Raw genomic sequence first — 27,915 nt, forward strand, 5'->3', positions numbered from 1 at the left:
CCACAGAGATTTTTATTACATTACCCTGAGTGATTTTTTTTTTCCTGACTTAAATTATCTGGTTATAATTTTCATTTCAGCTTTTGCCTTTTGCTTAGGTTTGAGCCTTTTTCTTAAATAGCACAGTAGAATCTGTCAGAATACTAAAACTCTTGTGTCCAGAGAATGACGTTTCAGCCATCTCAAAAAAAAAAAAAAAAGTCTCTGTTTACATTGAGATGGTATATCCTATTTATCAGGCTGGCACGTGGGAATATTGAGATATGTTTGAGCATGTAAAATCCTGGTAGGCAAATACCAGAGTAACTTGCTTCTATGTTTCTGAGAAAAAGTGCTTCAGCTTAGCCCTGAGATGGTCAGTGTACCACACATGTATGTCCCTGTGTCTTTTAACTCTGGAATGAATTCTGCTCTTGCTGTCCCTTCGTCTGCTTTCAGTTAGGACAAGTTATGTTATAGGAACTTTTAGCTTGTTGAAGAGCTTCCGGCTTCTTGTATTATGATCCAAAAGTGAGGTGAAAAAGTATAGCTTTTTTTTTTCCTGAATGATCACTTGCATTAACTAGACCAAGAAAGGTAAAATTAATGAAACATCAGAGGGGCTTAACTCTGAAATGTCATCTAATTAAGATGTCAATTAGACTACCCTTGTAACTAGATAATGAATGTGAAAAGCTGTTTATGTGCGAAACATATCTGTGAAGTTTTCCTGGAAAAGTAATTCTTTAAAAATTCAGTACTTTTCACTCTTGCTCTTATAAATAATTAGGCAGGCTATTCTCTTACCAGTTTTATGTTTCAATGAATCTGAACTTGATTGTCGCGCAGCTTCCTTATGAATCATTATTATCATAATTTCAAATCACTCATTAAATGAAAGTTGTTTTTTCCCCTAAATCCCCTAACCTACTTCTATCATGCCAACAGGAGCATTCAGAAACTGGCACTAAGGTGCAGCTCTGATACAAGTTTTCTGTTTCCCTGTGACTCATTTGACATTAACATAATTATGCTACAGGAGTCAAAGTGATTTTCCAACTATGAGTAATGCACAGTACTAGACCGAATGTTTACAAGATACCGAGGCATATCAGCTAGCTGAAGTAACCAGCTGCTGATAACAGCTGAAGTAAGTTGGGGAATTAAAAAGTCTTATAATACAATTACCCTTCTTTGGCACTCGGTGTCCTGTACGGCTGGGAGGTAGGTCATGTGCTCTGCGAGGAAGGATCCAGAAGCAGGACTGGGCAGTAATGAGGAGAAAAGACTGAGCCCGTGGGTTGCTCACACGACAAGTCTTCATAGTTTTCTTCCCACTTGCATATTTATGGCAAAGTCATGCTCAAATAGGAGCAGTGATCTTTTCAAGAAGCGGCTGTATTTACCAGAGTTCATTTCAAAACACAAGTGACACACATCCTCTCAGCCAGGAAAACAAGATCAAAATGAAACAACAACAAAAAAAAAGTGAGGTCATCTCACAAATGCTTTGAATCACGTATGTATGGGAATAACACAAAAGAAGAAAACCATTGAGGAGAAGGCAAAATTGAGTGCTATTACCACAATGAGATATCTTTTCTCTGTAGTTCAAAAATCTATGCAGGCTAATGATAAAAGTACAGAGAAGCATTATAATGAATATGTTGTGAATAAATTGCAGAAAAAGTAACCACAATATGTATAAACCTTATTAAAAAGAAAAAAGAATAAAACAAAATCTTAGTGGTCATAACTTATTTCAAGTGTTCCCTGAAATTTTTTTAAATTACTAGCTTCTCAGAATTTTTAAAAATAGTTTGAGAAACAAATTATTTTTTTTCTGACTTTGTTTATTTGTGTACAAGTAGCTTTTTGAATGAAACCGGGGCACTTTGTATTTATAAGTTTGTCAACTTTGGCTGGATATCCTTCCAATGAGGCCTTATTCAGTAATGTGCTAAGCACACAGAACATCACTGGTTTCATACCTCCTGCAAGGATGCTTAGTTTCTCGTAGGATTAGCTGTGAAGGTAGAAATCTAATTTTGAAATATCAACTCAAACCTACTACAGTTTGCTAGAGTACTAGAATGGAAAATAACCAGTTAACAACTTCCCTATAAAATACCGCAGTTATACAAGTGGGAAGGGGAGTCAAATGCAGAAAACAGTGCTGATAGCAGAACTGTTAGCAGAAGCCATGTATTCCAGGACACATATTCAAAGAATTCAGAAGAAAATTGCATATCACACTGTGTTCTTTATTTCACAAGAAAATCTGCTGAGGCCAGGCTTGGCACGCTCAGATTATCGTCACTGACTCTCAGAGCTGGATGAGGACCAGAACTGGTAAAAAAGTTGTTTATGGCTGAGGAAGGCTGGAGGAGGAAAGGTTTGCCACAGTACCTTGCATTGGCAGCACTCCCCTTTTGCCAGGAGAGTCAGGGCTTGGAGATTCTGCAATGGTTTTTCTGCTGCATGACAGTGGGCAAGCTCTAAATCTATTTCCTTCAGTTTGTCCACTTCTTTCTTGCTAAGGGGTGAAATGTACCTTTTTGATGGAGATGGCTTAGCATGCCAACTGCCACTAAAATGACCAGCATAAATGTATTTAACATATGTTGATAAAATCAGCCAGCAGAACCCAAACCACGCATAAACAGAACAATCTGAGTCCCATCAACAGAAATAAATTCCCATAGCAATATTTAGCAGTCTTAAATTTAATCTGATTTGCTATAAGCTCATCCAGGACTGTAGTTTTATAACTACAAATACCCACCTCCGTAGCATGTTGTGCCACTGGATTTACATCTATTTTCACTGCTTTTAATTACCAATATCCCTAAACTAGCAAAGCTCAACCCTCAGCTCACGTCGCTAAAATGTACTCCAGTATTACCAGCAGGTTCCTGTACTTCAGGTATTATTTCTTAGAGTAACACATAACAGGAGATGTTTGTAAAACAGTTCTGCTCAGCTCCATACCTACCTGGAGTCCCCTGATAACACAGTCTTAAAAGCAGTACCTGTGTAATACTCTGCATTTCTATCTCCGGCTTTCCCAGTTGGCTCCAGAGGAATTTTCTTCTTATAATGATCTTCAGGGCAGCTGCACCCATGCCCTACCTTTTTTCTTCTTGGAGGTACTAACATTTATTTGTAACATTTATTTAGCATTCTGCAATGACATACAACCTGTGCAAATTCCAAGTATTTAACCTTTGTTCCTTGTCAAAGCTTTGCAAATTAACTTAAAACAGCAGAGTGAAATAGGCACCAAGGGGCATTTTCTGGAAGTAACTGATAAAATCTTGCAAGTACTGCTTGCCCTTACAGGTTGGCTGGGTTTTGTTGTTGTTAGCTTGTTGTTAAAGCTGAGCTCCCAAACCAAAATCTTCACAGAAAATTATTTAGCGTAGAAAATCGTTATGGTTTTAGAAAGCATGTAAAAGTAAACAGATTATCAAGATTTAGCTTATTTTCTGAATTAGAGAAAAATTAGCTGATATTCATTTGTTTGAGTTTTCAGGGTATATATATATATCTTGTAACGAGGCCCAATGTTCCTGGAATAAAAATAGCTATCATGGTGATAACTGATAATATGTTACTCTGAAGTAGCAGCAGAAAACAGAATTGGAAATACATACCCATGCCAACAGCGATGAAAAGAACATCCCATTGCTTACCTGGATGAGGCCCCAATGGCCCTGTCCTCCCATGGTCTGGGTGGAGCAGCATGGGCTGCTGCTGTATCCCACTGCAGAACAGACAGGAGACCACAGGGAACCTCCTCTATAGCTACCAAGGGATTTGGGAGCATGGATGTTAGTGTCAAACCACTACCACAGTTATGGTGAGCAGACCTGCCAGGAACACGAGCTCTGTTAGGAAATACCCAGGGAAACCCACGGATGCTGTTTGGGATGGCATTGCTTCCCCAGCATGTGCTTGTGAAGAGGTCTGAGTCAGGGTGAAGGCAGAACACGCAGCTTCAGCACGGGGTGACCTGGCCTTTCCCATCTGTGGGCCAGCAAGAGCAGAGCTGGTCAGGGAGGGCTCCTGGGTTTTCCCCGTGGTGCAGTGCAGGGAGGTTAAATGCCTTCATGGAGAGATTTCTTCTGCAGAAATTCCCTGAAGTCAACAAATTCTGAAGCAGAGACTTTATTCTGCTAAGCGAAGGGAAGCTCCTGCACCAGGGGACTGGCTGCCAGAAATCAGAGTTTTCCAAATTTTTCCTCCCTCAGTAGCCCTCTCTCTAAGGGTTTCTTCTATGAGGTTGTGTGTCAGGTCCCTTACATGACTCAGTACTTTTTAGAAATATTATATGTTGTAATAGATATACTTAGAAATATTAAATATATCAGTATATGTCTCAGTTAAAATATATGTTAGGCACAAATTTATTTTTATAATTTCTTTCATAGAATGACTTCTCTTAGAAAAATGAATCTAACATGGCATTAACTTTAATGCTGAAAAATTAGACATTAGTTTTTGTGCTATATTAAAGCTCAGTCCTTCTAACACTTATGCATGTGCTTAGATTTAAGCGTATGAGTAGTACTGGACTTATTTGGATTACGTGCACAATTAAAATTAAGCACTTGTGAAAGTGTGAAATGCTTTCAGGTCAGGATTTCCAAATTCTTTAATTTGTTTAGAGTAAAGAAAAAAAACCAAACAAACTAGTAACCACTCCTTCACATAATAAAATTTCAGTGGTGTTTATGATAAGGGACCTCCTGTCATTTGATAGGCAAAGCAGCTTATAAAATAAATTTATACCCATCTTAACAAAATGAAACACTCCAATGCTGTGATTACCTGCCTGAGTGACTGCATTTTCTAGTAGGAAAGAGAAATTCTTACTCTAAAACTTTGAGTACCAACTGGGATGAATATGGTTATTTTAGAATAAGATGACATGTTTCAAAGAAGAGACGAACTTTTTTTTAATGTGTACGTTTCATTCTTTCTGTCAACACAAGTTCAATGTTTTCAGAAAAATTCAAAACTAAACAGTATTTTACTTTGGGATGGGAATATGCTTTTTGTTTACAAGGTGTAGTGAGCTTTGCTAGATCAGTTATAAAAATGTTCACACGATAGTTCTATCACATTACAAGTACAAATTAGATGGCTATGGAGATGGTGAGACTTTTGCCTGTCTAAACATTTCCCCACTGCTTTCTAAAAGAGAGTTGTCCCTGGTCATGGTGCACTTGGATCATCACAGGAGAAAATAAAGTGGTTGCTCACACCTTGTTAATAATTACTGGTTTTAACTGTATAATGAAACTTGCCAAAAAGGCTCAGGAGCTAATGGAGTTCCCATAAAACCTCAGCCACCCAAAATTCAGTCACAGCACTGCCTGTGATACCAGGGACTTCTACATCCCGTCTTACATGACTTGATTCTCAGCCCCGTTAAGTGGTCCCAAATCAGCCACCAAGGTATGCAGGGAGCAGTTTGGCCTTCCCAGCAGGAGATGGGGGACCTCCTGCCCCTCACTTTGTAAGGAGGCACCTCTGTCCACTAGAGAGACAAAAGGTGCCTCCTTACCTGTGCTTTGGTCTCTTCTTTTTAGTTTAGAAAGGCATCACTCCTTTCTTGCAAATGCTGGTGGAAGGATAAGATAGTGCTGCTTTCTTTAAGCATTCATCAGGGACATGTAAAAGACAGGTACAGTTCCACCGACTGTCTAAGGAAGTTTAATCTCATATTTCTGTTGACCTGGGGGACTGCATGAGCTATCAGGCTATGAATGGGGAGACAAGCATCCTCCATGCTGCTTGCTGTGGCCATGTAGAAAGTAGAGAGAGCTTGGGAGGAGGCTCTTCTTTTTGATTGTCGCACTTAAGGCTGTTGAAGATTTTACACAAGCATTTTTTAAGAGCAGAAATGGAGCCCAGTTCTCAATTCTTTAAGACAGGTGCCTGAAAAGACACCTAGTCTTTGAGAGAAAGGCACGACTACCCTGCAGACACATACTCCCACTGCATAGGATAGGCACAGTCAGAAAATACATACCTTGGAGGACCTAGGGAAAGATTTAGTATCAGGAACCCACTGGATGTAGTCCTGAGGAAACCCCTAGCTGGGTAGCAGATGTATTTGAGTACCCATGCAGAAATGAAACATTAAGGTGCATAGGAACAGGAAGGTTGCTCACTACAGTACATACAGGATTTGGATACCAGGGTGTTTTATAGCCCTGGGAAAGGGTTTTGTCTAAAGGAGCTTGGGATGTGCTTGCTTTAGCTTGCTACAGCTTGTCCACTCTGAAACTCCCATTCTAATCCATCACAGGAGAATTTGAAAAGGAGGAGGATCCAAGTGTCCTGTGTCTAATGGTTGAGGTTTTGCATACCATCTTTCTCCTGAACCACTCTCAAGAGAAGCTCACAGAAGGGATATTTCCAGTGTAAAACAAACAAACTATAAATATTCCAGTATAGGGAAGGGATGAGTACTGGATGAACTTTGCGATACGATCCAAAAATATGTTGCTGACCTCCCACTTGACATGATCTGTTTCCCTATTAAACTGTAATATAATTAGGGTTTGCTCTAACCCTGACACTAGTTTAATGCTTACATCGATGGAAACGTGGCCTCACAGACCACAGTGAGAAAAAGGTGTATACATAAAGTCAAAAATAATCCATACCATAGTAGAAGGAAGGATAGCCAAGAGAGAACACTTACCCCTCCCACCTTGCAAGATATTTAGATGTCTTATCACAAATGTGTAAATGGATGTTAGGACAAAGGTCTTAGAGAACTTGGACTCAAAGCTCAACTCTTTTCATTAGTGCGAATGAAGTGCAGCTGAACTGGAGTTGGAGAGTTCACACAGGGAAAGGGGAATTGTGGACAAAATGAACTGGAATTATGAGTTGAGGGCAAAGATTCTTGTATTGGCCAAAGAGGGGATTTGGAAAATAGGTGATGACTATGCTGATAGGCAATCATGGTTCTAACAGTCACCATGATGATAATAGTTGGTGACCATTAGCTCATTTCATCTCATCTTCTGTGGCTGCTAAATTTCACCCAATAACCCTTCTGTTGAGCTCTGGGAGATAAGCAGCAGGTGCTGTGAGAGACAGGGACAGATCTTGGCTAGGTAACAGAAGAAGGGTAATCATAACCCCCCAGGTTTTGTAAGCAGTCCATTTAGGGCAGGCACATTCACAAATAAGTAAGATTCAATGAATAGATTATGTCAGGAAACCAAAGGATGCTGAGGATCCCGTTACACATTTTGCAGGAATGAGTTTAGAAATAAGACCCATGGCTCTGTCCTAGTGATACCCTGTGGTAGGAAGACATATGAAGGGGGAGAAGCTGCATCAGTGTGCTGGGACCTTCCGAGGAGCGGGGCTGTGGACAGGAATGCTGCTTTCACAAAGCCCCTTGTAAAAATATGTGCAACGGGCATTTCAAAATAAAGGAAAAGGGTAGTGCTAAAATATATATTCAAGTTGGTGATGAAACGTACAAATGCATGGATATTTTAAGGGTTCAGAGATGGAAAAAAGAATTTTATATTATACTATGTTATGTTACTATATTATACTATAATGTTATATTAAATAAAAATTATACTGACCTGTAATAATTGTAAACCAAACATCACACAACTTGAGTACATGTTTAACCCCCTTGCTCTGTAAAGAAAAGAGTGTGTAAGCACTCACATCCTAAAACATGGCTGATTTACAACCTGACATCAAGTGATGGCACAGATCAGTATGGAAATTTTTAAGAAGATTTTGGAACCTAAACATCCACAAAGCACAAATCACCTGTAAAAAAAGACCTGGTGAATTTAAATGTTGCCTGCTAGGTGACATGTTCTCTCTGCTTCACAGTATATTTTGATGACAAAATAAATCATCAGCAAAAAATATCAAGCTAAACCATTCCAAGTCAAATCTCCGGGTGATGAAATTAAAGCAGTTATGCCAATTTATATGTGTGGGGAATTCATGGCTTGTTTTGAGTACTCTGTCATATCTGTACTTTCTGCTTCAGCCACGAAGCTGATGATTTATCTGACTGGTTAAAGTGGAGTAGCATATAAACGGTACTAACAGATATAGGCTCCCTAAAGCCAGGAAACATAACACTGAGTCTAATTTATGGTTTCCAAACAAGTCGTAGGACTGATCCTGCAATCCCAACTTGAGCAAAACTCCCTCTGAAGTGCTGGGCACAGCTGTAAATTCAAAATGGAGTGCCAGGCTGTGCTGGTGGCTGCCTGATACCTCCCTGCACCACAGTATGGGTGTCATTTGGAAGTAGATTTAATTAAACATTTCACATTTTTTTCTGATACAATATGGAATATTTTGACTTATACAAGGGGAAGAAAACTTCTGCACCATCAAGGAAACTACCTTCCTCTCCAGAACATGACACACATCTGTCTCTTCAAAATGTGATGGCACAGTGTGTTTTACTTTGATCAGCTTTGATTTATGGGAAATAAAACCTAGATAAATTTAAATAGCATTGAATTACACTTTCCCCTCGTGGGAAATAATTCAGAATCTACCAAAATTCTAAAGCTTTGGGGTTTTTTTTAGAAAAATAACAGTAATTACTCTTCTTCGAAAGTCTGTGCTGAATTAATTGATCAACCCACACATTTAAGAAAACTGCCAAAATAAGGTCCCTGACAAAAGATGACAATATTATGCCTTGCTAGGTGTTCTCATCCCAAATAAAGAAATATAATTCCACAGGTATAAGTTATAATATAAGTTATAGAGGTTGTGTGAAATCTTCTTTAATAGCAAGTCTTAAGTTAGGCAAGGCTTTTGGACAGGGATTGTTTAGCCATGTATTTAATTGCTGTGCTGAATCTGTGCTTCTATTTGACAGTTGAAATATTGTCATTGTTTTTAGAGTTCAATATAAAACTCTTGCACATAATAAAAACACATCCAGGATCCTTACTGGGGCTGCTAAATACTACTGCAACACACATGTTGAATAGTAAGAATAGATAATAATGCATCAAGAGAGCATCCAGTAACAAAAGGCCCATTAGAGTGCTAATTAAAATTAGACTTTAAAGTAAAATACAGCAGGCTTATCCATTATTTCCATTTGGAAATCTCAGCTACTTCACCTTAGAAAGTAAAATACTATTATCCATTTCAGCTGACTGGGAAACAGAACAGAAGGAAGATCATCAGATTATCCAAAATCACAAAGATGGTGAATAAGGAACCCTCTCATTTCCCAGCTCCCATTTCAATGAACAGTGCTATCCTCATCTGTCTCATTAGTAATTATTTCCAGTTTAGGAGAACTAAAGCCCAGCTCTACAGAAGGAGGCTGGGCATGGTGAAAATAAATTCCCCATCTCTCCCACCTACCATCTAACCTGCAATGTGGAGTTGAACGTTGCTGTGATTGGGACATTCATGGCCCCAAACTTCCCTTCTAAACTTGGACTAGGGGTTGACCTGAATCTTTTAATAAAACTCCATCAGCGAGAACACTTAGTCTGGAGGGAAGGGTTCTCATCTCTGGCTGGATGGGGTGAAACTCATGCCTTCTCTTTCTGAGGAGAAATGATCTAATCACAAACTGATCATCTGTGCTGTTTGAGGAATCTTACTCTAGATGTCTCCCACTCAAGCTGTCCTATCCTGAAGTGACGAGCCGATTAGACAGTAAACCAGATGGTGCCTGACTTTACAGCCCTGTGGTGAGGACATGCCCTGGACAAGGGGCGTCCTGCGGTCTGCTTTTCTCTCTCTGTAACCATTTTGCTTTGAAGAGTCACTGCCCAGTGAACAACACCGTGGGTATTGTTCTCCACTGGACTGATGTCACTTTGGAACACCAGCTGGGTGTAGTGACACCCTGTACCTGCTCTCGTTGCTGAGGTGTCCTCATCAGCAGCCTCACATGCCCACAGAGCAATAAGGATTTGGACTCTGGGAGTGCTTTTATGACTGCAATTTTAAAACCACGCACAACTCTATTGGTTTCCTTTATTTACACTCTGTTCTCATTATCTGGGCAAGTTACTGTACAGTTAAAGCCAAAAAAATAAACCAAGAAAGATAAGAAGCTGAAAGTTACGATCGTTCATGTGCTCCTTTCATGGCAAGGCACATGTGAAGTAGGTGAGAGGACAAATAATAAGCACAACGAAAGCTGCAGTGGCAGCCTTGGTTTTAAATTTTCCGTAGATTGCAAATCTATGCCATACATTGTTTTTATCTGAAATAGTATTTATGTAGAAATCAGTGCTTAATTATGAGAAATGCAGTTTGTAATTATTATGGCAAGTTGTAATTTACATGTTTACCAGAAAGATGAGGAGAGCTGTTTAAAGTATCCTTAATGTTGTTAAATTTCAGAATATGCGTTATATATGCACAGTTCCAAGGGCAATCAGTAGGAACAACTAGTTTTTGTAGGGGGTGTGTGTGTGTGTGTGTGTATGTATTTGTGTATAGAGGCACGGTTAATTCCATAATGTATCCATAATTTGTGTAACTTAGCACAGTAAAAATAGATATATTCTCTCACTCACTTCCTCTCATCCTTGGTGTTCACCTGGAAGACTATAAGAATACAAAACATAATTACATTAGTCCACCCAGGGGAAGCAGACACCTTCAGCAAATAATTTCTAACATTTCTTTCAAGTTATTTCAAGAGGAGAGTTTTGTACAATGAGAACCAGTGTGACTAAATGCTGATTTTTCATAGACCCCGAGGGCTAAATTTATGTCTCGTTGAAGTCAATGGGAATCTTTCCATTGACGTAAATAACAGTTGGATCAGGTCTTAGTGCTTTCATCGATGATCATTTTTTTACCTGTAAAAACATTGATGAAGTTCAGAATGAACCTGTAACTGATCTCAAACAAAATCTGGTATGTTTTCACAAGGTAGAAAGAATGGGGAGAGGGAGATGAAGGGGAGATCTGTGAAGGCGGAGTTTTTCTTGCCGTTAAATGGATAGGACAGTAAAGACACCATAAAGGAGATATAACTTACACTTGCCTGGGGAAATTAATATATCTGGCCTATCATTTTTCTTGTTCAGTGGAACCAGTGGGTTTATTTATGCAGTCTAGTTTAAGATGTGATTCTTCTGTATGTGGGGTCTCTTTTCCTTTTTGTTTATTATCTGGATGTATCCAAAGAGATCAGAAATTTTAATTGCAGGTTATTGCGCTTGGCCAACTGCTATGCTGGTGTGCAAAGTCCATCTGATAAAAAATCCTTCAAAGGCTTCAGCAAAAGGGAACCAAAGATACACTTGACTGGACCAGTGTCAGGGCTGTCTCTAAGCTAGAGAGAAGGGATGTTTGTGTAACTTGCCCCTCCACCCCGCACTCCCAAAGCCCTGTGTATAATAATGACTGACAACCTTGTGGTTCACTAATTTAGTAAAGCTCTGCTAAAATTCATGGTAATTTTGGGCACTGGAATCTGGTCCTGAAATGTACATCTTGTTGCATCCAGAGGTAATTTTGTTATCAGCGCCTCCATCTTAATAAGGGAGAAGCAAAAAGTAAAATGACAGGAAGCAAAAGAGAAAATTAAAATGACTCATTTAAGCTTAGGAAGCTTCTGGTCAGGAGCAGAAGGACCAATGGGAGAAAAATTGCTGGAAAAAAAGGAACAGAAAGGGGGATGATGAAATCCAGGGATACGGGGAGGGAAAAGAGAGAAGTGAGAAGAGAAGAAACAGGGAAGTGGCAAAATAAAAGGAGAAGCTGCTGTTTTAAGGAAACGGGAAAGGTGGCTATTACTGAAACAAAGCAAAAGACAGGACAGAATGGGATTTTAAATGGAGAGAATAAATGAATGGATTGTGATGGGAAAGGGCACTAAGAAAATAAAAGTAAGCTGAGGAGAGAAAAGCAAGAAATAAATTAATTTCATCTTCAATGTTAAAGAATAAAAGAAGTTAAAATAGAGCACTTATTTTCCTCCACAAGATGCATAATTGTCTGCTTGAGTGGTATTAAATGTAGGACAGTAGCAGGGTTTGCCATACAGTCTCTGTGAGAGTCTATCCTCTAACCTGTGTTTTTTTTAACTCCCTTCTGGTTTTGGACCTTTTAATCTCATAGAGATCCAACCCTTCTAGAGTGAATTTTATCCTTGCTACTGTAGGTTTGGTGTTTTTAAATTCACTTTTTGGGGAAACATTTGGAAGTAGCCCACAAACACCCAAGGGGTCCCTAGGCAACAGCTGGAAAGCCCTTGAATGGGTGGAGATGGCTGATGCTACTTCTACTGCAGATTGCTCCCATAGTTCAAGAAGCAGCAACCCACACCTTGGAAAAACTAGTCCCAGGTTTCATCTCTGGTGTTAGTCCAGTCAGATGGGAAAATTATCTCAAAGTTAGTTTATGTTTTGGGGAACAGGGGAGTCTTACCACAGAGATTCACATCTGAATGTACCACATAGCAAAATTGATGAAGGATAAGTCCTATCATAAAAATAGAGAATAATTTTTTAGGCAGAATCAGAAAACCTGATTCTGGGCTAATTTTACCACATGATAACTCTGAATTCAGGCAACCTCTTTCTCTTACATGCGCTGTGCAGGGAAAAATTTGACCTGTCAGAGTTACAGTAATTTCAAAACTTAACACAATTAAAACCACAAAACACACATAGAGACAGGTTTTACTCAGGTTATCACTAGAAATTTCATTTATTTGTGTCTCATAATATTTTCACTAGACCAAATAGGTTTAATGGAACTGCATGACCATAAACCAATATAGGATCTGGATGGGACATGGGAGTTTTAATTGTGTTACTCTGACTGACATCCTGCGGTGGCATAAATGTTAAGATGGGAGAAAGCTACTGCTGTGAGGATGGGAGTCTTCCTCTGTATAACAATGTCTATAGCTCTGTTTAGCAAGGAGATAGCCATGTTTTAGTTTTAATCAAATATCTACTGTGTATGAAGTAGTGTCAAGGGACGTGGAGGCAGGATTTGGCCAGAAAAAGGTAAAGGAAAGAATTGTTCCCTCTACACTGGAGACTCCCGGAGGGCTGCAAGGACCACACCATGAGGTGATATTCAGCCTAATTTCTCTGAAGAGGGAGAAGAACCCAATACACATCAGTCTGGGTGATGAGATGCTGTACCTGGCTTAAGGGAAAACAGAACTTATGCACATGAATGTCACCTCTGTTAAAACAGTGCTGTTTCAGGGGAGCTGTTCCCTGTAGTTTATGACAAAAGAGAGAAATGAATTGGAAAAGGACTGATAAATGTTCAGAGGGAGGCAAATGAAAGATATTTTATGAGATGGAAAACTAAATTGGCAAGAACATCAGAGCATCTGGTGGCTGTACTAGGTTTTACTTTAACTTCCTGATAGTCTTAATTATTAATTAATTTTTTTTTTTAACTCGAGTGTGATCTTGTGTCTTTACTGAGATCAATTTAGCTTTGGTTTTAAAAGGGAGCAGAATAAAACCTGTATGACACAGTGGAACTGGGTTTATTTTTCATTGTGGTTTCGTTTTCTTTTTTCACTGAAGAATTTCAAGCCAGGACATGTTTCAGTGGCCTAATCTCAAATGCGCACGGGAACAGTTTCTGTGTTTGCTTTGCAGGGAGGAGCTGGCTTACTTCAAGAGACGTTCAAGAATGAACACAACTGGTTTGCTGTCAGTTTTTAGTACTGGCTGCAGCTCATGGGCAATAATGGCACCAGCAGTGGTGAAGCAGCATTGTATAGCAAACAAGTAGACCTCAGTGACCCTCAACAACAGGATAACAACACTTGGATTTCCAAGGTACTTCTACCCACACTGAAGGAGGGAATTGCTTTTTTTCCCTTCTTCATTATTCTGCAACATTGCTCTGCTTATCTTGAAATACTCTAAATAAATACCCACTTCTGACACAGCTAGCTAAATAAGGACAGACAGTTGCTAAATCTCTGTCATAATTACAGCAGGCACCTGTTCATGGCCACTAAAACCGATGTTGCTAACACGTTTCCACAATAACTTCATGCTCAAAATTTTCCAACCAACTATCTTTTGGGAAGAAATTTTCCACATTTGGCCTCTGCTTGAGAGGACTTTTTTTTTTCTTCGAGGCTTGAGAAAAATGATGCCAGCTGTTCTTGAGCACAGCATGAATTATAAAGTTATGCCTCTGAAGTAAAAAGAACTTCCCAGGCTGCACCAAGCTGAAATATAAAGCTTGCTCTAGACCCTTCTGAAGAGCAAACTTTTTCTTAGTGTTATACTAGATGTTGATTTACCTAGATTAATAAAGATAAGACAATAAATATGTTTTGAAATAGCTGAGAATGATTTATCTGTAGGTGAGTGAAAAAGAAAAGCTTTCAGCTCAAACGAGCTGTAAATGGAGAGCTGCCAGGTGGGTCAGAGGAGTTCACTCCTGCCCTCACCAAGTGCATTTCATTGTTTGAGGAGAACAGGGTGCGACTGCACCTTCCACAGGAGGGAAGACAACGTCACTACTCCGGACTCCTTCCCCCCTCCACCAGATTATTTTTCTTTCAAAAGCAGGCAATTAAATATAAAATAGGAGTGTTAAATTTGCAAAGTTGAGCATGCTGGCACTGGGGCATTTAAAAAGCTAAGTTTACTACTCCTGTCTGTGTGGCCAATATATACCTGTATATATACATCCAGGCAATCAAGTAGACATAGAGAGGAGATACAGAGAGACTTTCAAACTAGTATTAGAACTCTATATCCTTGACAAAATGCTCAAAGTAATCAAAATGTCCCAGAATATACCACTTGAATCATATTACCTATTATGAAAACTGGTACATTGAACATTATAAAATAATTTAACAGATTGGAGCTCTTAATTGGGATATACATTTTATATATGAAGGTATACATTTTATATTGATTTATTTAGAATATCCTCAAGCATGGAATACCCTGGTTTTTCCATGCCAAGTACAGAGACTTGAAAACTGTCTTAATAACAAGTTTGTATGTATTATATATGGAATATTATTGTACTGGATAACACTGTGCATCTGTCTTTGCAAGTTTTCTGTCTCTTCTGGATAATTATATTTTTTTGACACATTTTCTAGCACTTTGGGGGCTGCTAAAAGGCAATTTCTGTCTTTTAACAAACCAGGGGAAAAAAAAAAAGAAGAACTAAACAAAACCCCCTTCACCACAGTCACAACCATGTTTCTTTCTCTTCTATAGCAACTCATTGTTTTTTTCATGAAATCATAAGGAAATCGTGTGCTGCTGTGTTTTAAGAAAAATTAAAAAAAAAACCTCAACAAAACAAGCAAAACCTCCAAAACGTATTATTTTTAGCTTTCTATAATTTTATTAAACGGGTCTTTCCTCCTCATGGTAAAAAGCCTTCTTCTTCATATGAAATGAACTTCTAGCTGTCATGTCAAGTAGCACGGAGCGCAGGGGGAGGGAGGATTGTAAGAACGGAGGGGGTGTTAAGCAGTTTTTTCCTGTAGAAAACGATCACAGTTTTCACTCCTTTCGAAAACTACACAGTCGCCCCTTCTTTTTTCTTTTCCTTTATTTTTTTTCTTTTTTTTTTTTTTTTCTTTTTTTTTTCTTTTTTTTTTTTTGTCGTGACAAAGACTTTGATTTATTCTCAGAGGCAAAACGGCCCCGAGAAAGAAACTCCCGGAGCCTTAATCAAAAAAAAGAAAGAAAGAAAAATAAATAGAAAAAGAAAACAAAGGAGGGGGGTGGGCATGGAGGAGGGAAGGAGAACAGGGTCTGTTCGGGTGCCGATGATCTCCCTGGGAGAGCCGCGATGCCGCCCGGCGCGGCTCAGCGCGGCGGTCCCGCTCCGTGCCGTGCCGAGTCGTGCCGGCGGGGAAGCCTTGCATCACCGCCACGGGCTCCGCTTCCCTCCTCCCTCTCTTTCGGAGAGGCTATTAATAGCATGACATCAGCCAGGGACTCGCCGCCAGAGTAAATACCAGCGCTGCCCGCTCGGCTATATAAGGGGGGTGATGCAACCGAGGCGAGCGGCAGAGGAGCGGGGAGCGGAGCGAGCGGCTCTCCCGGAGGAGGCGGCGGAGAAGCGGGGACAGCCGCCGGGACGGCAGCGCGGCGAGGCGAGTGCGGAGCCTCTTCCCTCCGGCCGGGAAAGCGGCAGCAGCGGGAGGAAGGTAGGTAGAAGCGCGAAGGGAGCCGCCGAGACTCCCCGTGCCGGCGGGACGAGGGGCTGAGCTCCGTGGGAGCTTGTGCCGCCGCGGAGAGATGCCCGCCGAGGGGTCCGCGGGCCGCCGCCGGGAAAAGTTTCGCCGCCCCCGGCGAAGTCGGGCGCGGCGGTGCCGCCGCCCGCCGAGATCCCTGGGAAAGCCCTTGGCCCCGCCGAACCTCCCCCGGAGCCCGTCGCCCGCCCGCCGGTGGCGGCTCGCTCCTGGCGCCCACATCTGGGGGAACCCCCTGCCCGGGCTGCCGCCAGATGTGAGCACCGGGAGGAGCCCGCCGAGCCCCGGCTCATCCCGGGCCGGCAGCGCCGCTCGGCACCGCGCGGTGGCGGCCTCGGCGGAGGGACGGCGCGGGCCCCGGGACCGGGATCGGGACGGGGATCGCCGGGATGCCGGAGCGCGGCGGGGGCGGCAGCCGTCGGCGGCACCGCGGGGACCGCGGGCACCGGGGCTGGGGAGCTGCCCCGGGACGGCCAAGGCGATGAGAAACCCAGCATTGCCGCGCGTAGGTTTATCTATGATACTCATATAAATCGAGGGGGAACTCCGTCTGCGAGCCGGGCACATTCACTTTCCTTTCTGTCCCGGTCTTGACATGAAGTAGATCAGTTGCTAAACTGTTGCCTAACCAAATCAGGCGTGACACAACAGCAAACTTGTTTCAGAGAAGGAGTTTCCTCTTGGAAATCAATTTTCCTGCTAATAACAGCATTTGAGAAGCTGGAAGGCAGCAGAAAATGGTTCGAGAGCGATGTGGGATGTCAGAAAGCTTAAGGTCAACTAGCGTGCACAGAGGTTGTGAACTGTAATTGCTCTTAATGCTGTTTAAGATTAACCTCAGTGGTTATCAGGGTTTATTGCATCAGCACCAGAGGAAAAGGAATTCATATGAAGAAATAAAACCAAGAGGCACAGCCAACCATCTGCAGTTAAGCAAAAAAAGACTGAAAGTAGTCACTTTTATTATTATTATTAAATAAGAATGCCCTTAAATAGTAGAAATGCACAGCTAGGAAGTATGTCTCAATTTAAAAATATTGGCAGATGAGATGCAAAAGCTCACTGTAGATGGAAAGAATCATCAGCAGAAGAACAAACAAGTAGCAAAGGGAGAATGAATTAATAAAGTTGCTTGAATCTACCTGAATTGGGAGGGTACCATGTGTAGAAAAACTGTTCTCTTTCGAGAATTCCAAAACTGAGGATAAAGTAATGAAGCATTAACTCACCCTGGGAACAAGTTGTACTCTTACAGTGCAGGTCTGCACTGCACAGTAATGTTCAGCACCTTCAATGTCAGTAACTTCAGGAGTACTGAAAGCAGCCTGGAGCACAGGTCCACGTGCATGGTCTAACAAAGTAAACACAGATTGTATCAGAAAGGCCACGATATAATGACATTTTAAGGCTTGATATTGTTATTCCTACTGGTTCCCCAGCCCTTACAAATCCAGAGAAAATGAGAGTGCTCCTGATGGCTTATAGACAGAGGTACAATTTGTGCTAAAATTGAGAAAAGGAAGGACAACTTGTTGCATTCTTTACAATAGCCGAATCTAATTTTTTTTTCTTCTAAAACATTCCTAAAAGCAGATTGGTTCCTCAGAATCTGGAAAAGATCTACCTTGCTGTTATGAAAAGGGAATCTATTCAGTTTACTGAAGAGTTTTGACAGAAGGCTGACTACTTCTGTTATTTGTGTCGTGGTGGCTCCTAACAATCCCAGTGGTGGACTGGAAGCCTACCCTACCAAGTCCTGCCCTAAGGAAGAGCCCCAGGAAAGAAAACCAATAGCAAACAGCTCTGCAAAATGGGACTCAGCTCACAGCAGAAATCCTTTCACAAGCCTCAGCCCCTTGGTAGCCCTTCCCTTCCCTAAAGTCTGAGCAATTAGAGGTACCTTTCAGGATGTTTGGGAGGTCAGTGAGCTGTTTGGGCAGCAGAGCAGCAAGTTTCTACAGTCAAGGACATTTTCTCCTGCTCTGGGCACCCTACCACCCCTCTTTTTCACACTAGTAACTGATGGATGAGAGGGCCTGAAGCCATTATAGCAGGGTTTTGTTAGTGCTCATGGTACACTTAGCACTAACTAGTAGAAATCCACAATTAACACAATTTCTCAGGCACAAACATTCTTGGTTTCCTCTGGTGCTGCTGCTGACCTTAATTAAAAGTTCACCTAAACTGTAAAATAATTGAATAAACCACCAGAGCTCAAAAATTATTCACTCAACTAATTATTTTGTAGGCTGGAGAAACAGTTTTACTGTTAATTTAAGATTCCTGGTTGGATTAAATTATACATAATTAACTTTGTTGAATGAAGCCATCAGCAGCATTCAAGGAGACAAATTCAGTGAAAATAGCTGAAATTTTTCCTAGCAGTGAGGGGTTCAGTGTCATCCAGAATTAGCCTGTTTAAATTAGCTGAATGGTTGAATGTTGGTAAATGGTAAATAATACTGGGAGGACTTCAGTTGGAAATTATATGGCCATTTCTGACTTGTTGGAAAAGCGCAACTGCTAGCCTTCTGAGATTATAGGATTAAATTGTATCACTACTTTAAATGTGACTCATGATCAGGGGCTTTCTGAAGAGAATTACATAAATTTCCCACGGTCTTTCTGAATAACAAATTTTTCCAAATAATTTCCCCATCTTTAATAACTATGGGTGAAATCCTGGCTCCATTGAGGTCAACAGAAAAAGTCCTCTTGATTGCAGTGGAGTCAGGATTTCACCCCCAGACTCTGGGAAATGTTCAGCTCTTTTGTGGTGACTGGGTGAGGAAGAAATGAGGAAGATTGCAGCTGGACATGGCATTTTCTACCAACTGGCAATTCACTGTCCTCTGATTTTTATATTTACCTCACTTAGCGATGAACCAGATTCTATTCTCATTTGCACCAGTGTGGATTTACAGTGTATTTTTAGATATCTCTGGGCAAAATCTATCTTCTTCACATGACCCCAAACATTTCTTGCTGTGTTGCTGAAGTAACGCACAGGGAACTGTGCAATTCTGGGTTGACCATGTGGAAATTTAGCTTACCCACAGTGCTACCCCAAGGCAACTATTTACTTACCTGAACTAAGTTAATTATAATTGACTTTGCTATAATTATTATAGTTCTAGACTGGAGTAGATAACACATACTGTAATTATCCATACAACTATTAAAAACAAAAAAAACCAAACCCCAACCAAAACCTACACACCAAAGAAAGCTGGAAAACCAACATAGTAAAATCCAATTTAACACAAGTCGCTTTATGAACAAGGAAAGTATTAAAAACTGTTTTCCTGTGGATTTGCAGCTTTTATCCATTGAACCACCCATGAAAGGTGCTCAGTTTTCTTCCAGATCTCTTATCTCACCTCTGCTGGGTGAGAGATGGATTGTGACATGCAGAGATGTGTGCATCAGCTAGCCCACTGTGTTTGAATGACTGACTGCTGAGTTTTGTCTCTTTCCCCCTCAGTGGGGTCACCAATTTTCACAAAGCACGTAGGGGACCTCTCTCCCTCCAAAACTGGCTAAAAAATAAGAGTGACTAAAAAGAGGAAAGTAGAGAGCACTGTTGGGTAAGTTTGTTTCTTAGGAAACCTACTAGAGTTGACGTTTCTCCATGGGTTTACATTTGCATAATTCCCCCGAAGTCTCTTCAATCACACTGTTTTATATCAGCAGAAGATTCAGCCATAAATATTTAAGAATTTCAAGACTCCCATAGAGGGCACATGAGGACAGTTTCGAATTTTACAAGAGCAAAGGAATGAAACAAACAGCTTCACATTTTTCATGAGTCAATCCCTCCAACTCAGTCTGTGCTTTGGGGCTCCAGAGCATGTATAGACTCTTACTTCTGTGCCAGCTCTTATCATTAACCATTTTTCAGGAGTTTAGAGCCATATCTACAACGGTATGTAAGACTGAGTATGATAATTTTGTGACAGATCCTGTCGTGATTAGCAGACTTCAGCTCCTAGTAGAACTCGTTGAGCTTTACCTAAATGTAGCCAAGATAAAGGTATGCTCTGTCCATTTGAAGCTGGAATTTGTGGTGGTATAGCTCTGAGGATGAAGATACTCTTACTTTCTGTCTGTGCCTTAAATAATAATACTACTTTTTTGCTTTCTGATTTTTGTTCTTATTTTCTTTCTCTTCCTATTCACTCAATTATCATTTGCCACACATTACCAATTTAAAACTTAACAGTATACATACTTACACAGTTTTTTTTAATATTAAGTTTCAGAAAGACCTAGAAACTGTGTCTCATGCTGATGTTGTTCTTACTTTTAAATACTAACTTTGAGTTAACTTGAAGTTTTCAATAGTGACCAAATACTTAACTGCTTGTCTCTAGTGAGAGATTGGGGTACATGGGGAAGGGGGACTGAAGCAATGTAAGAACTACAGTATTATTCACAGTATGAAATTTACCTCTAAGAGATATTTGCCTTTCTAAAGTTGTTGAAAGACTATTATTATTATCTCTTTTTATCTTTCAGCAAAATGATGGTCCAACACTCAGGCCAGGTATCTGCATTAGAAGTCAGCGCCTCCGCAATTGTTCCCACTTTGTCCCCTGCAGGGTCACTGGGGTTTGATGATTTCACAAATTTAACCCCACTGGTGAAAGAGGAACTGAGGTTTGCCATTCAGAATAAGCGTCAGTTCCACAGGATGTCTTCTTCATTGGACACGGTGACGGTTTCTGAAAGGCCGGTTGAAACAGCAATGATGAAAACAGAGGTATGGCTCTTTAAATAGAATTCCAGTGTGAATGATTAATTCTCTAGTGAAGTTTCACCACAAGACCAGTAACCGTAGACAACCCTCTCTGCCATACTTGATTCTTTCAAGCATGCTGCTTGGCTTTCTGTTAAATGCTTTGGGGAAAACCTTTAGTATTTCACATAGCTGGATATTTTATTTTTTATTATCATCTAAGGACAATGTTTTACAATGATTAGAACAAGTGCTAATCTGGTTTCCCTGCCTACTTGTGGCTGAACTTGGAATAAGTCACTGCTGAAGTTCTATTTCACTAAAGACAGTCCAGCAGGACCTACAGGGACTAGACTATAGCTGTGCTATGTCCACACTGGGTTTTTACTTTAAGATAACACTCTCACTGAAAAAGATTTCTCTTTAGAAGTGGATAAATAGCTTAAGTTAGGGAAACAGCTACAATTTGGTCTGAGCCTTCCCAGGAAACAAAACAAAGCTTGAAGAAGTGTGTTAATATCTCCTTCTCGGTGCTGCCTTTAGTTTCACTCGCTCTCCCTGCCTCATTCATGACACATGCTCCACTCTGCTCCCCATGCTCCTTCCTCCTTTTCCTCTCCTGGAGGTGTGGGAGTCAGTCTGGGGAGACATTCGATGAGTTTTTTTTAGTACTTTTGGTTTAAAATGAGCCATCACATAGATTACATACATCCAAACTCCAGTCAGGTTTTAACTGAATTCTAATGAGGTTACTACCCTTGTACCCTTGTATGGCAAACAAGGTCACAATCACACTGCTATGTAACTCTTAATGTAAACACTGACAACACTATCCATGTTGATTTTAAAATTGCAGAAGCTGTAGAAATAGAGGTTTCATATTTACAACATCTGATGGATTGTGTGTATCCATTTTTGCTGGACAGTTTTCTCCTGAAGAAGATGAAAGAAAGAAGAGAAGAAGGGAAAGGAACAAAATTGCTGCGGCAAAGTGCCGAAACAAAAAGAAGGAAAAAACAGAATGTTTGCAAAAAGTAAGTGACTGACTAGAATTTTTCTTAATCTGTCATCCTACCAGGATCCAAACAGGTAGCATGGAGTTCTGTCATAGTAAGAAATACAGAAAGATGTCACCCAAAACTCTTTAAACCCTTCAAAACATTAGTTATAAAAAATGAACGTGCTATATATTAAAACAAAACCTGGTTAAAACTGGAAAAAAAAGTGAAAGCATGGTAGGAGTGAAAAGAGTTTACTGTTTCAGTGACTGATCTTGTCTATGGGAATAATATTAATTTGAATGTGTACACTAAACACAAAAAGAAGTAAAATCTCATTTCATAAAACATTCGCTATGGAGAGCCTGGAAACACCACCAAGTAATTTCAGACTTACTTATGAAATGAGTGATATGGTAACTGACTCCTGAGTTCTCTGTCCTAGGACCCCAGTTTTGTCTTCACTTCCTGTGCAGTGATATACAATTTTATTACAGCAACGTCGATCTGTACCTGGGTATAGAGGCCTCTATATTCCTATATCTAGGGCTAGGGAAAAAAGCTATGTTCTTACTTGCTTAGCTTACCATGGCTTTGCAGATATGTGACATGATGTTCAAGGGAATTAAGAAGCAACATAGATAATTTTGGGTCAATTTTTGACCGAAAAAGCTCAGAATAATTTTGCAGAAGATAGCGATAATGCTTTGGGTATCTGTCCCTGTAAGTGAACAGAAGTCTGAATTTGGCTTTCCAACTTCCATTACACTTTTCTAAAGGCCAAAGAAGGTAACTGTCAATTTTAGACTGTTGCTGACTGGAGAATGTATAGTTTCATCATTACAGCACACTAAGAACATGAGATTTCTTTCTCTGCTAGCCATATGTTTTGCCACCAATAAAAGACCACAACTATTAGCTAAATATTGCAACTAACTATTTGAACTACTCAGTGTAATAGTTGTGTCTGTCCTTTGTGACTAGGAATCAGAAAAGCTGGAAACTATCAATGCGGAATTAAAAGCCCAGATCGAAGAGCTGAAGAATGAGAAGCAGCATTTGATATACATGCTAAATCTTCACAGGCCTACTTGTATAGTTCGTGCACAAAACGGAAGGACACCTGAAGATGAAAGAAATCTTTTTATTCAACAGATCAAAGAAGGCACATTACAAGGTTAAGTGATATGGCAAACGTGGAAATATTTATAGTGTTTTTAACAACTACCAGAATCCATGGAGGATCTGACATAATGTGTAGGATTCTATTAGTCAAGAGCCTTTAGGAAGGGCAGGTTGCTTTCTTAAGTGGAAAGAATCATTTTGGCTTGACAGCGATTCTTCCCCTTGGAAGATGTGGTCTCAATCAAATTGAAGAGCCTTCTGCCTCAAATATAGGTTTTTGCACCTGTCATACTTGCTATTCCTAGGAGCTACAGACAACAGCTTCAGAAGTTTTAGCTCTCTGCTAGTATACAGTATCTGCACTCACGACGTTTGTGCTAGAACACTATGACTTCCAGTGATGCACGTGGTACAGACAGCTGTGCTGGATGGACACTACTTTTCCTTGTTGCTGATAGGGAAAGAAGACTGAGTATTTTTGAAGTTTCCAGGAGGATGGTTTCTGGCAGAATGTACTGATGCATAATGTTGCATTTTAACCTAACACATACACACACACACACACACACACAACCCCTTTAGTTCCAACTAAGCTTTATCAGTTTTCTCACAACACTTGTGTGGGTTTTTTCTGTGACTCATCTCAGTGACTGAAATTGAAGAGCCTTGTAGGTGTGACGAAGAAATGTTTCTTGCAAAACATCTATGTGGCCTAGCTTGTATTTTATGAGGTATCACCTTACCTACTATCCTTTGGGGACTACAATTTTTCTTTGATGGCTAAAGAGCAGCTTGTACTACATTTAGTGACTCGGTGAATTGAACCCACTGGAAAGAGGAAACTAACTGTCGAGGAGTATGGATAGAGGTTTTGCTGAAGTAAAGAACTGCAGGACTGAATCCCAGGCTTGTGAACCTTGAAAAGGTTTTTTTAAAAAAAAATTTATCTAGAATCTAATCCTACAAGCCTTAATGCATACTATTAACCCTCATTCACAAAAGAGGTTCCATGGATTTCAGAGCTCATGCAGATAGCTCTTACAGGCATAAGAGCTTGACAAAGCTTTTTCCATCCTGGCCAAGATTACTTCCTTTTGCCAGGTGATTCAGAGGGAAAAATTATGATTGCAGCTACTTTTATTTTACATTTGAGTGGCAACTACAGTCAATCAAAAATGTTACTTAGAATCTAAAGGAGGCAAGAGTTTTGATGTAGTGAATAATTGTTTTTATTTTTTATTAAATACTAACCTTGGATGTTTTTGAACTGGTAGAAGAGCTGCTGGACAAAACAGTTGGAGTTATGAGTGTTTAAATTCTGATGTTTCTGTGAAATTCTCAGATTGTTTATTTCTATAAAATATATCCTTGCAACTTTTTGTAAAAGGAAATATTCTTATTTATCACTAATATCATAATGAGTAGAGTTAATAAATACTGTGAGCAAGAGAAAACTTAAAACACAAGTGTTGTGCTGTCTTTTTACCTTTGGTGTTTAATATTATATATTCCTAAACTTCATCAGTTGTATTTGAGACACTGCTACTTAGAACACTTATCCTTCATCTTTTTTGAAGATGAGGCACTGAGTATCTTGAATGATTGGGTGCAGATGTTATACCTTCCAAAATTCTGTATCTCCATCAGTGATGTCTAACCATTCGATGTCACAATTTAAACAAAGCAGAATACAAACGGAGCTTACTGTACATAATATTTTACACCAGTTATGCAGTGTTGAAATTGTGTATTTGTTCTAAAGGCTAAACTTAAAGATACCTCAGCCATAAGGTTCTTACCCTGCAAATTTCTCTTGAGTCTATCACATATTGTACCTGATCCTTATATGATCATTATATTCTGCAACAGAACTTCTTAGTACCTTTTCCTAAGATCTGGATATATTGTAATGTCCTATATCACATTTTAAAGATATGTACTTCATGTATCTGAAAAGTGAATGTATTACAAAGATGACATACTAGGTCCAATTCTGTCCTAAGAATCCATTATCTTTCTGTGCATTGGAAGGAGGTTCCATTGACTTCCATTGACAAGTGAGAGTTTTATTCACATCCTGTAGGCAGAGTTTGGAAACTGTGTGGCAACTTCTCTGGCTTAAAGGGTGAGTTCTATGTGTAATTAGGCCAGCTGTTTATCAGACAACAGGTATACATGAAGTGTGTTACAATAAACTTGTCAAACAATGTTCATTGTTATTTGACTTCTGTAATGTGGAAATACAAAACCAAGGCATCATCCCGGTATCGTACACCTTGGCTTTGTCTTTTGTGCATCAAATACCAGCAGATGAAACTGTCTCATGGTCAGTTATGAAGTGTTACCACAGAGACTAGAAAATAGTGACAGAATTCACGTGTCTCCCTTAGGGAATTTGTATGGTTGCTTTTAACCATATCACCGGTGACGCAGGCGTCACGCTTTTGTTGCTTGATCTTATTTACTCGGCATGCCAAATGTTAATATGGTACCACTACTATTGTCAGAAGATAATCTATTTTTATTTCTTTATATGTGCAGCCATAGCTGCTCTGTATTGCTTTTGTATGCGTGTGTGTGTGTGTGTGTGTGTGTGCGCATGCTCCTGCACACTACTCTGGAAATGATGGTACTCAAGGACACTTCACTGTGCCCAGGAAAAGAGTGTTTAAAGAGCTAGACAGGAATGGTATGTTGCATGAGTTTTCTTAAGAGTGTACCTTATTCAGGAGAACCCTTAAAATGCATCAAAAGCAGTTTGTTTTCTATTCTCAAGTTTGTTTTGATACTTTAATAAAAAAGAATTAATATATATTTATTCATGTGTCATTTAATTTATTCTAAGTTTCAAGCTCCAGGAGCAACTTCATTTTCTTAAAACAACACCAAGATATTAAAAAGCAAGCACATTTTATATGTTTGCAACAATAAGTGTTTTGTGAAGTGATACTGTTTTCTGCTTTTCAAGGTATAAACAAAATTTTGTTATTACAAGGCTGATCATGAATTCCAGGCTAATTCCTTATTTGTGGCCTAGGGCTTAGATTAAAGGACTGGAAATTGGAACTCCTAAACCTTTCCTAACCTTGCAACCAACCAGCTGATAGTTATTTCAACTTTATGATTACCTAGTGAGTTTAATGCTTTTTCTGCTTTGAAGCTTTAATATTTATAGATTGCTTTCTCTGGTTACATGGAAGATACTAAAGTAGTACAGCATGATTAGGGCTTTGTTGTTTTTCCTCTGTGTTGGTGTGTGTGGGGAGAAACATGAGGAAAGATGAACAAAATGTTCTCTCCTGCTTTTCCAAAACTAAGTATCTACACACCCAGACAGAAGTCCCTGTGTTTTGACAGCCGGTGATGTGGACAAAAACTTTTGGCTTCAGTCTGTTGCAAGCAGTTATAACTTGTAATACAGAGGCCAGGAGCTCCAGGGACCAGGAAATCCATTGCACTATTGCAAAATCCAGCTAAAAATATCATCTGGAAGGAAGATCTAGGCTACTATGAGTTTGACAATGTTCAGTGCTTACTTTCCTTATTGATACATCCGTTTACAGATGTGCAGTCCTCATACGTATATTGACCTTTTCAGGCATTCTCCTAAAGCTGCTATCAAATTTTGCTTTTGAATACCCAGTTCACTTCTAAATTAGTAAATTTAAAAATCATCTGCCTGGCCTGTTTTAGAAAACCTCATCAACAAAATTAGGGCTATGAATTCCTGAACTGATATTTTATGAAACCATGGAATCACCATTGATCTCTATGACATATTCCTAATAACATAATTGGTATTCCTTGAGCAAAGTAATACGTCATGTCTTCTCCTTAGGTCTTGTTTTAGATGCTAAATCTGTGTGTGTACAGGCCCATGAGGATCTTGGGGCATGCTGGACTTTACCCTGTACCTTGATAAGGAGCACCTTCCACTCTTTTTCCAGCTTTTCCCCTGAGGTAAATGAATAAATAGCAGTATTGAAGATTGGTAGAGACAATGATTTATACTAAGCTGAAAATGTTTAATGAAACTGAATGGCAACAAACTTAATTTAAAATAACTTTTCTACCTGGAACCATTAGAATGTGAAGTTATTGATTAAAGGGATAGTTTTAAAAATCACTGATTCCTAGTTTTGCAAAAGAAACTGGATGATTTATGGGTAATGAAAAGAGTACAACTGTTTGCTAGTAGCAATGGAGTTTTGAAAACAAAATCTAATTCATGTTAAAAAATTCTCAAATCCAGAATGATCACTGTATCTCACATCCATTTTTCTTGATGGTTTTGGTTTCCCTGCCTCCTCTCCCTCAGCAGAGTACTGGTCTAGGTACAAGTCTCATTCACCCTGGTCATTGCCAAATTTCAATGTTTGCCCAGTGCCCCCAGCTGGAGACCCTGAGAATCACCCCGGGATTAAAATGTGTGATAATATTAATTTTTACCTAATTACTTAGTAACATTCTTCATCAGTTTGTAATGACACCAGTATAGTATTTTCATTTCTATAGTAGATGCCATTCTTTTTTAAGTGTAGTTAAGATACTAAGTGACAATATTTTTAAAAAATCCTGTTATTTAAAATTCATTTCCTTAATGGACACTATGAGTCAGAACTGCTGGCTCTAGAGATAAAAATAGTTATTTGCTAATTTTCAGTGCTATTAGGTCTTCAAAACCATTATGGTTTAAAAGAGAATACACTGGAATCTATCCTTGAGACAGCAGTAGTTCTGGCTGCATATCTTAACTACTGCTAACAGTGATGCATGAAACAAACAAAAAACCCCCAACCTAATGATTTTCAGACCCCAAACTAAGTGTACAAGAGCTGACACTCAGA

General features: G+C 39.7%; 1 protein-coding gene across 1 annotated transcript; it reads left to right on the top strand.

Moving 5' to 3' along the window:
• Positions 1–16,007: 16,007 nt before the first annotated feature.
• Positions 16,008–25,880, top strand: ATF3 (activating transcription factor 3). Its single transcript, XM_051783744.1, has 4 exons — positions 16,008–16,162; positions 20,726–20,969; positions 21,872–21,979; positions 22,928–25,880. The coding sequence occupies exons 2-4, from the start codon at positions 20,730–20,732 to the stop codon at positions 23,123–23,125; spliced, it is 546 nt and encodes a 181-aa protein (XP_051639704.1). The 5' UTR covers positions 16,008–16,162; positions 20,726–20,729; the 3' UTR covers positions 23,126–25,880.
• The last annotated feature ends 2,035 nt before the right edge of the window (positions 25,881–27,915 follow it).

This window comes from Manacus candei, unplaced genomic scaffold (assembly GCF_025592945.1).
Source record: "Manacus candei isolate 608988 ecotype Guabito, Panama unplaced genomic scaffold, ASM2559294v1 h1tg000017l, whole genome shotgun sequence".
Classification (NCBI taxonomy): domain Eukaryota; kingdom Metazoa; phylum Chordata; class Aves; order Passeriformes; family Pipridae; genus Manacus; species Manacus candei.

Excerpts from the sequence above, each read along its gene's own strand:
- ATF3 (XM_051783744.1), top strand. The coding sequence starts at position 20,730 with ATGATGGTCCAACACTCAGGCCAGGTATCTGCATTAGAAGTCAGCGCC. Across the intron at positions 20,970-21,871 it reads CAGCAATGATGAAAACAGAG|TTTTCTCCTGAAGAAGATGA; the intron begins GTATGGCTCTTT and ends TTTGCTGGACAG. Across the intron at positions 21,980-22,927 it reads AAACAGAATGTTTGCAAAAA|GAATCAGAAAAGCTGGAAAC; the intron begins GTAAGTGACTGA and ends CTTTGTGACTAG.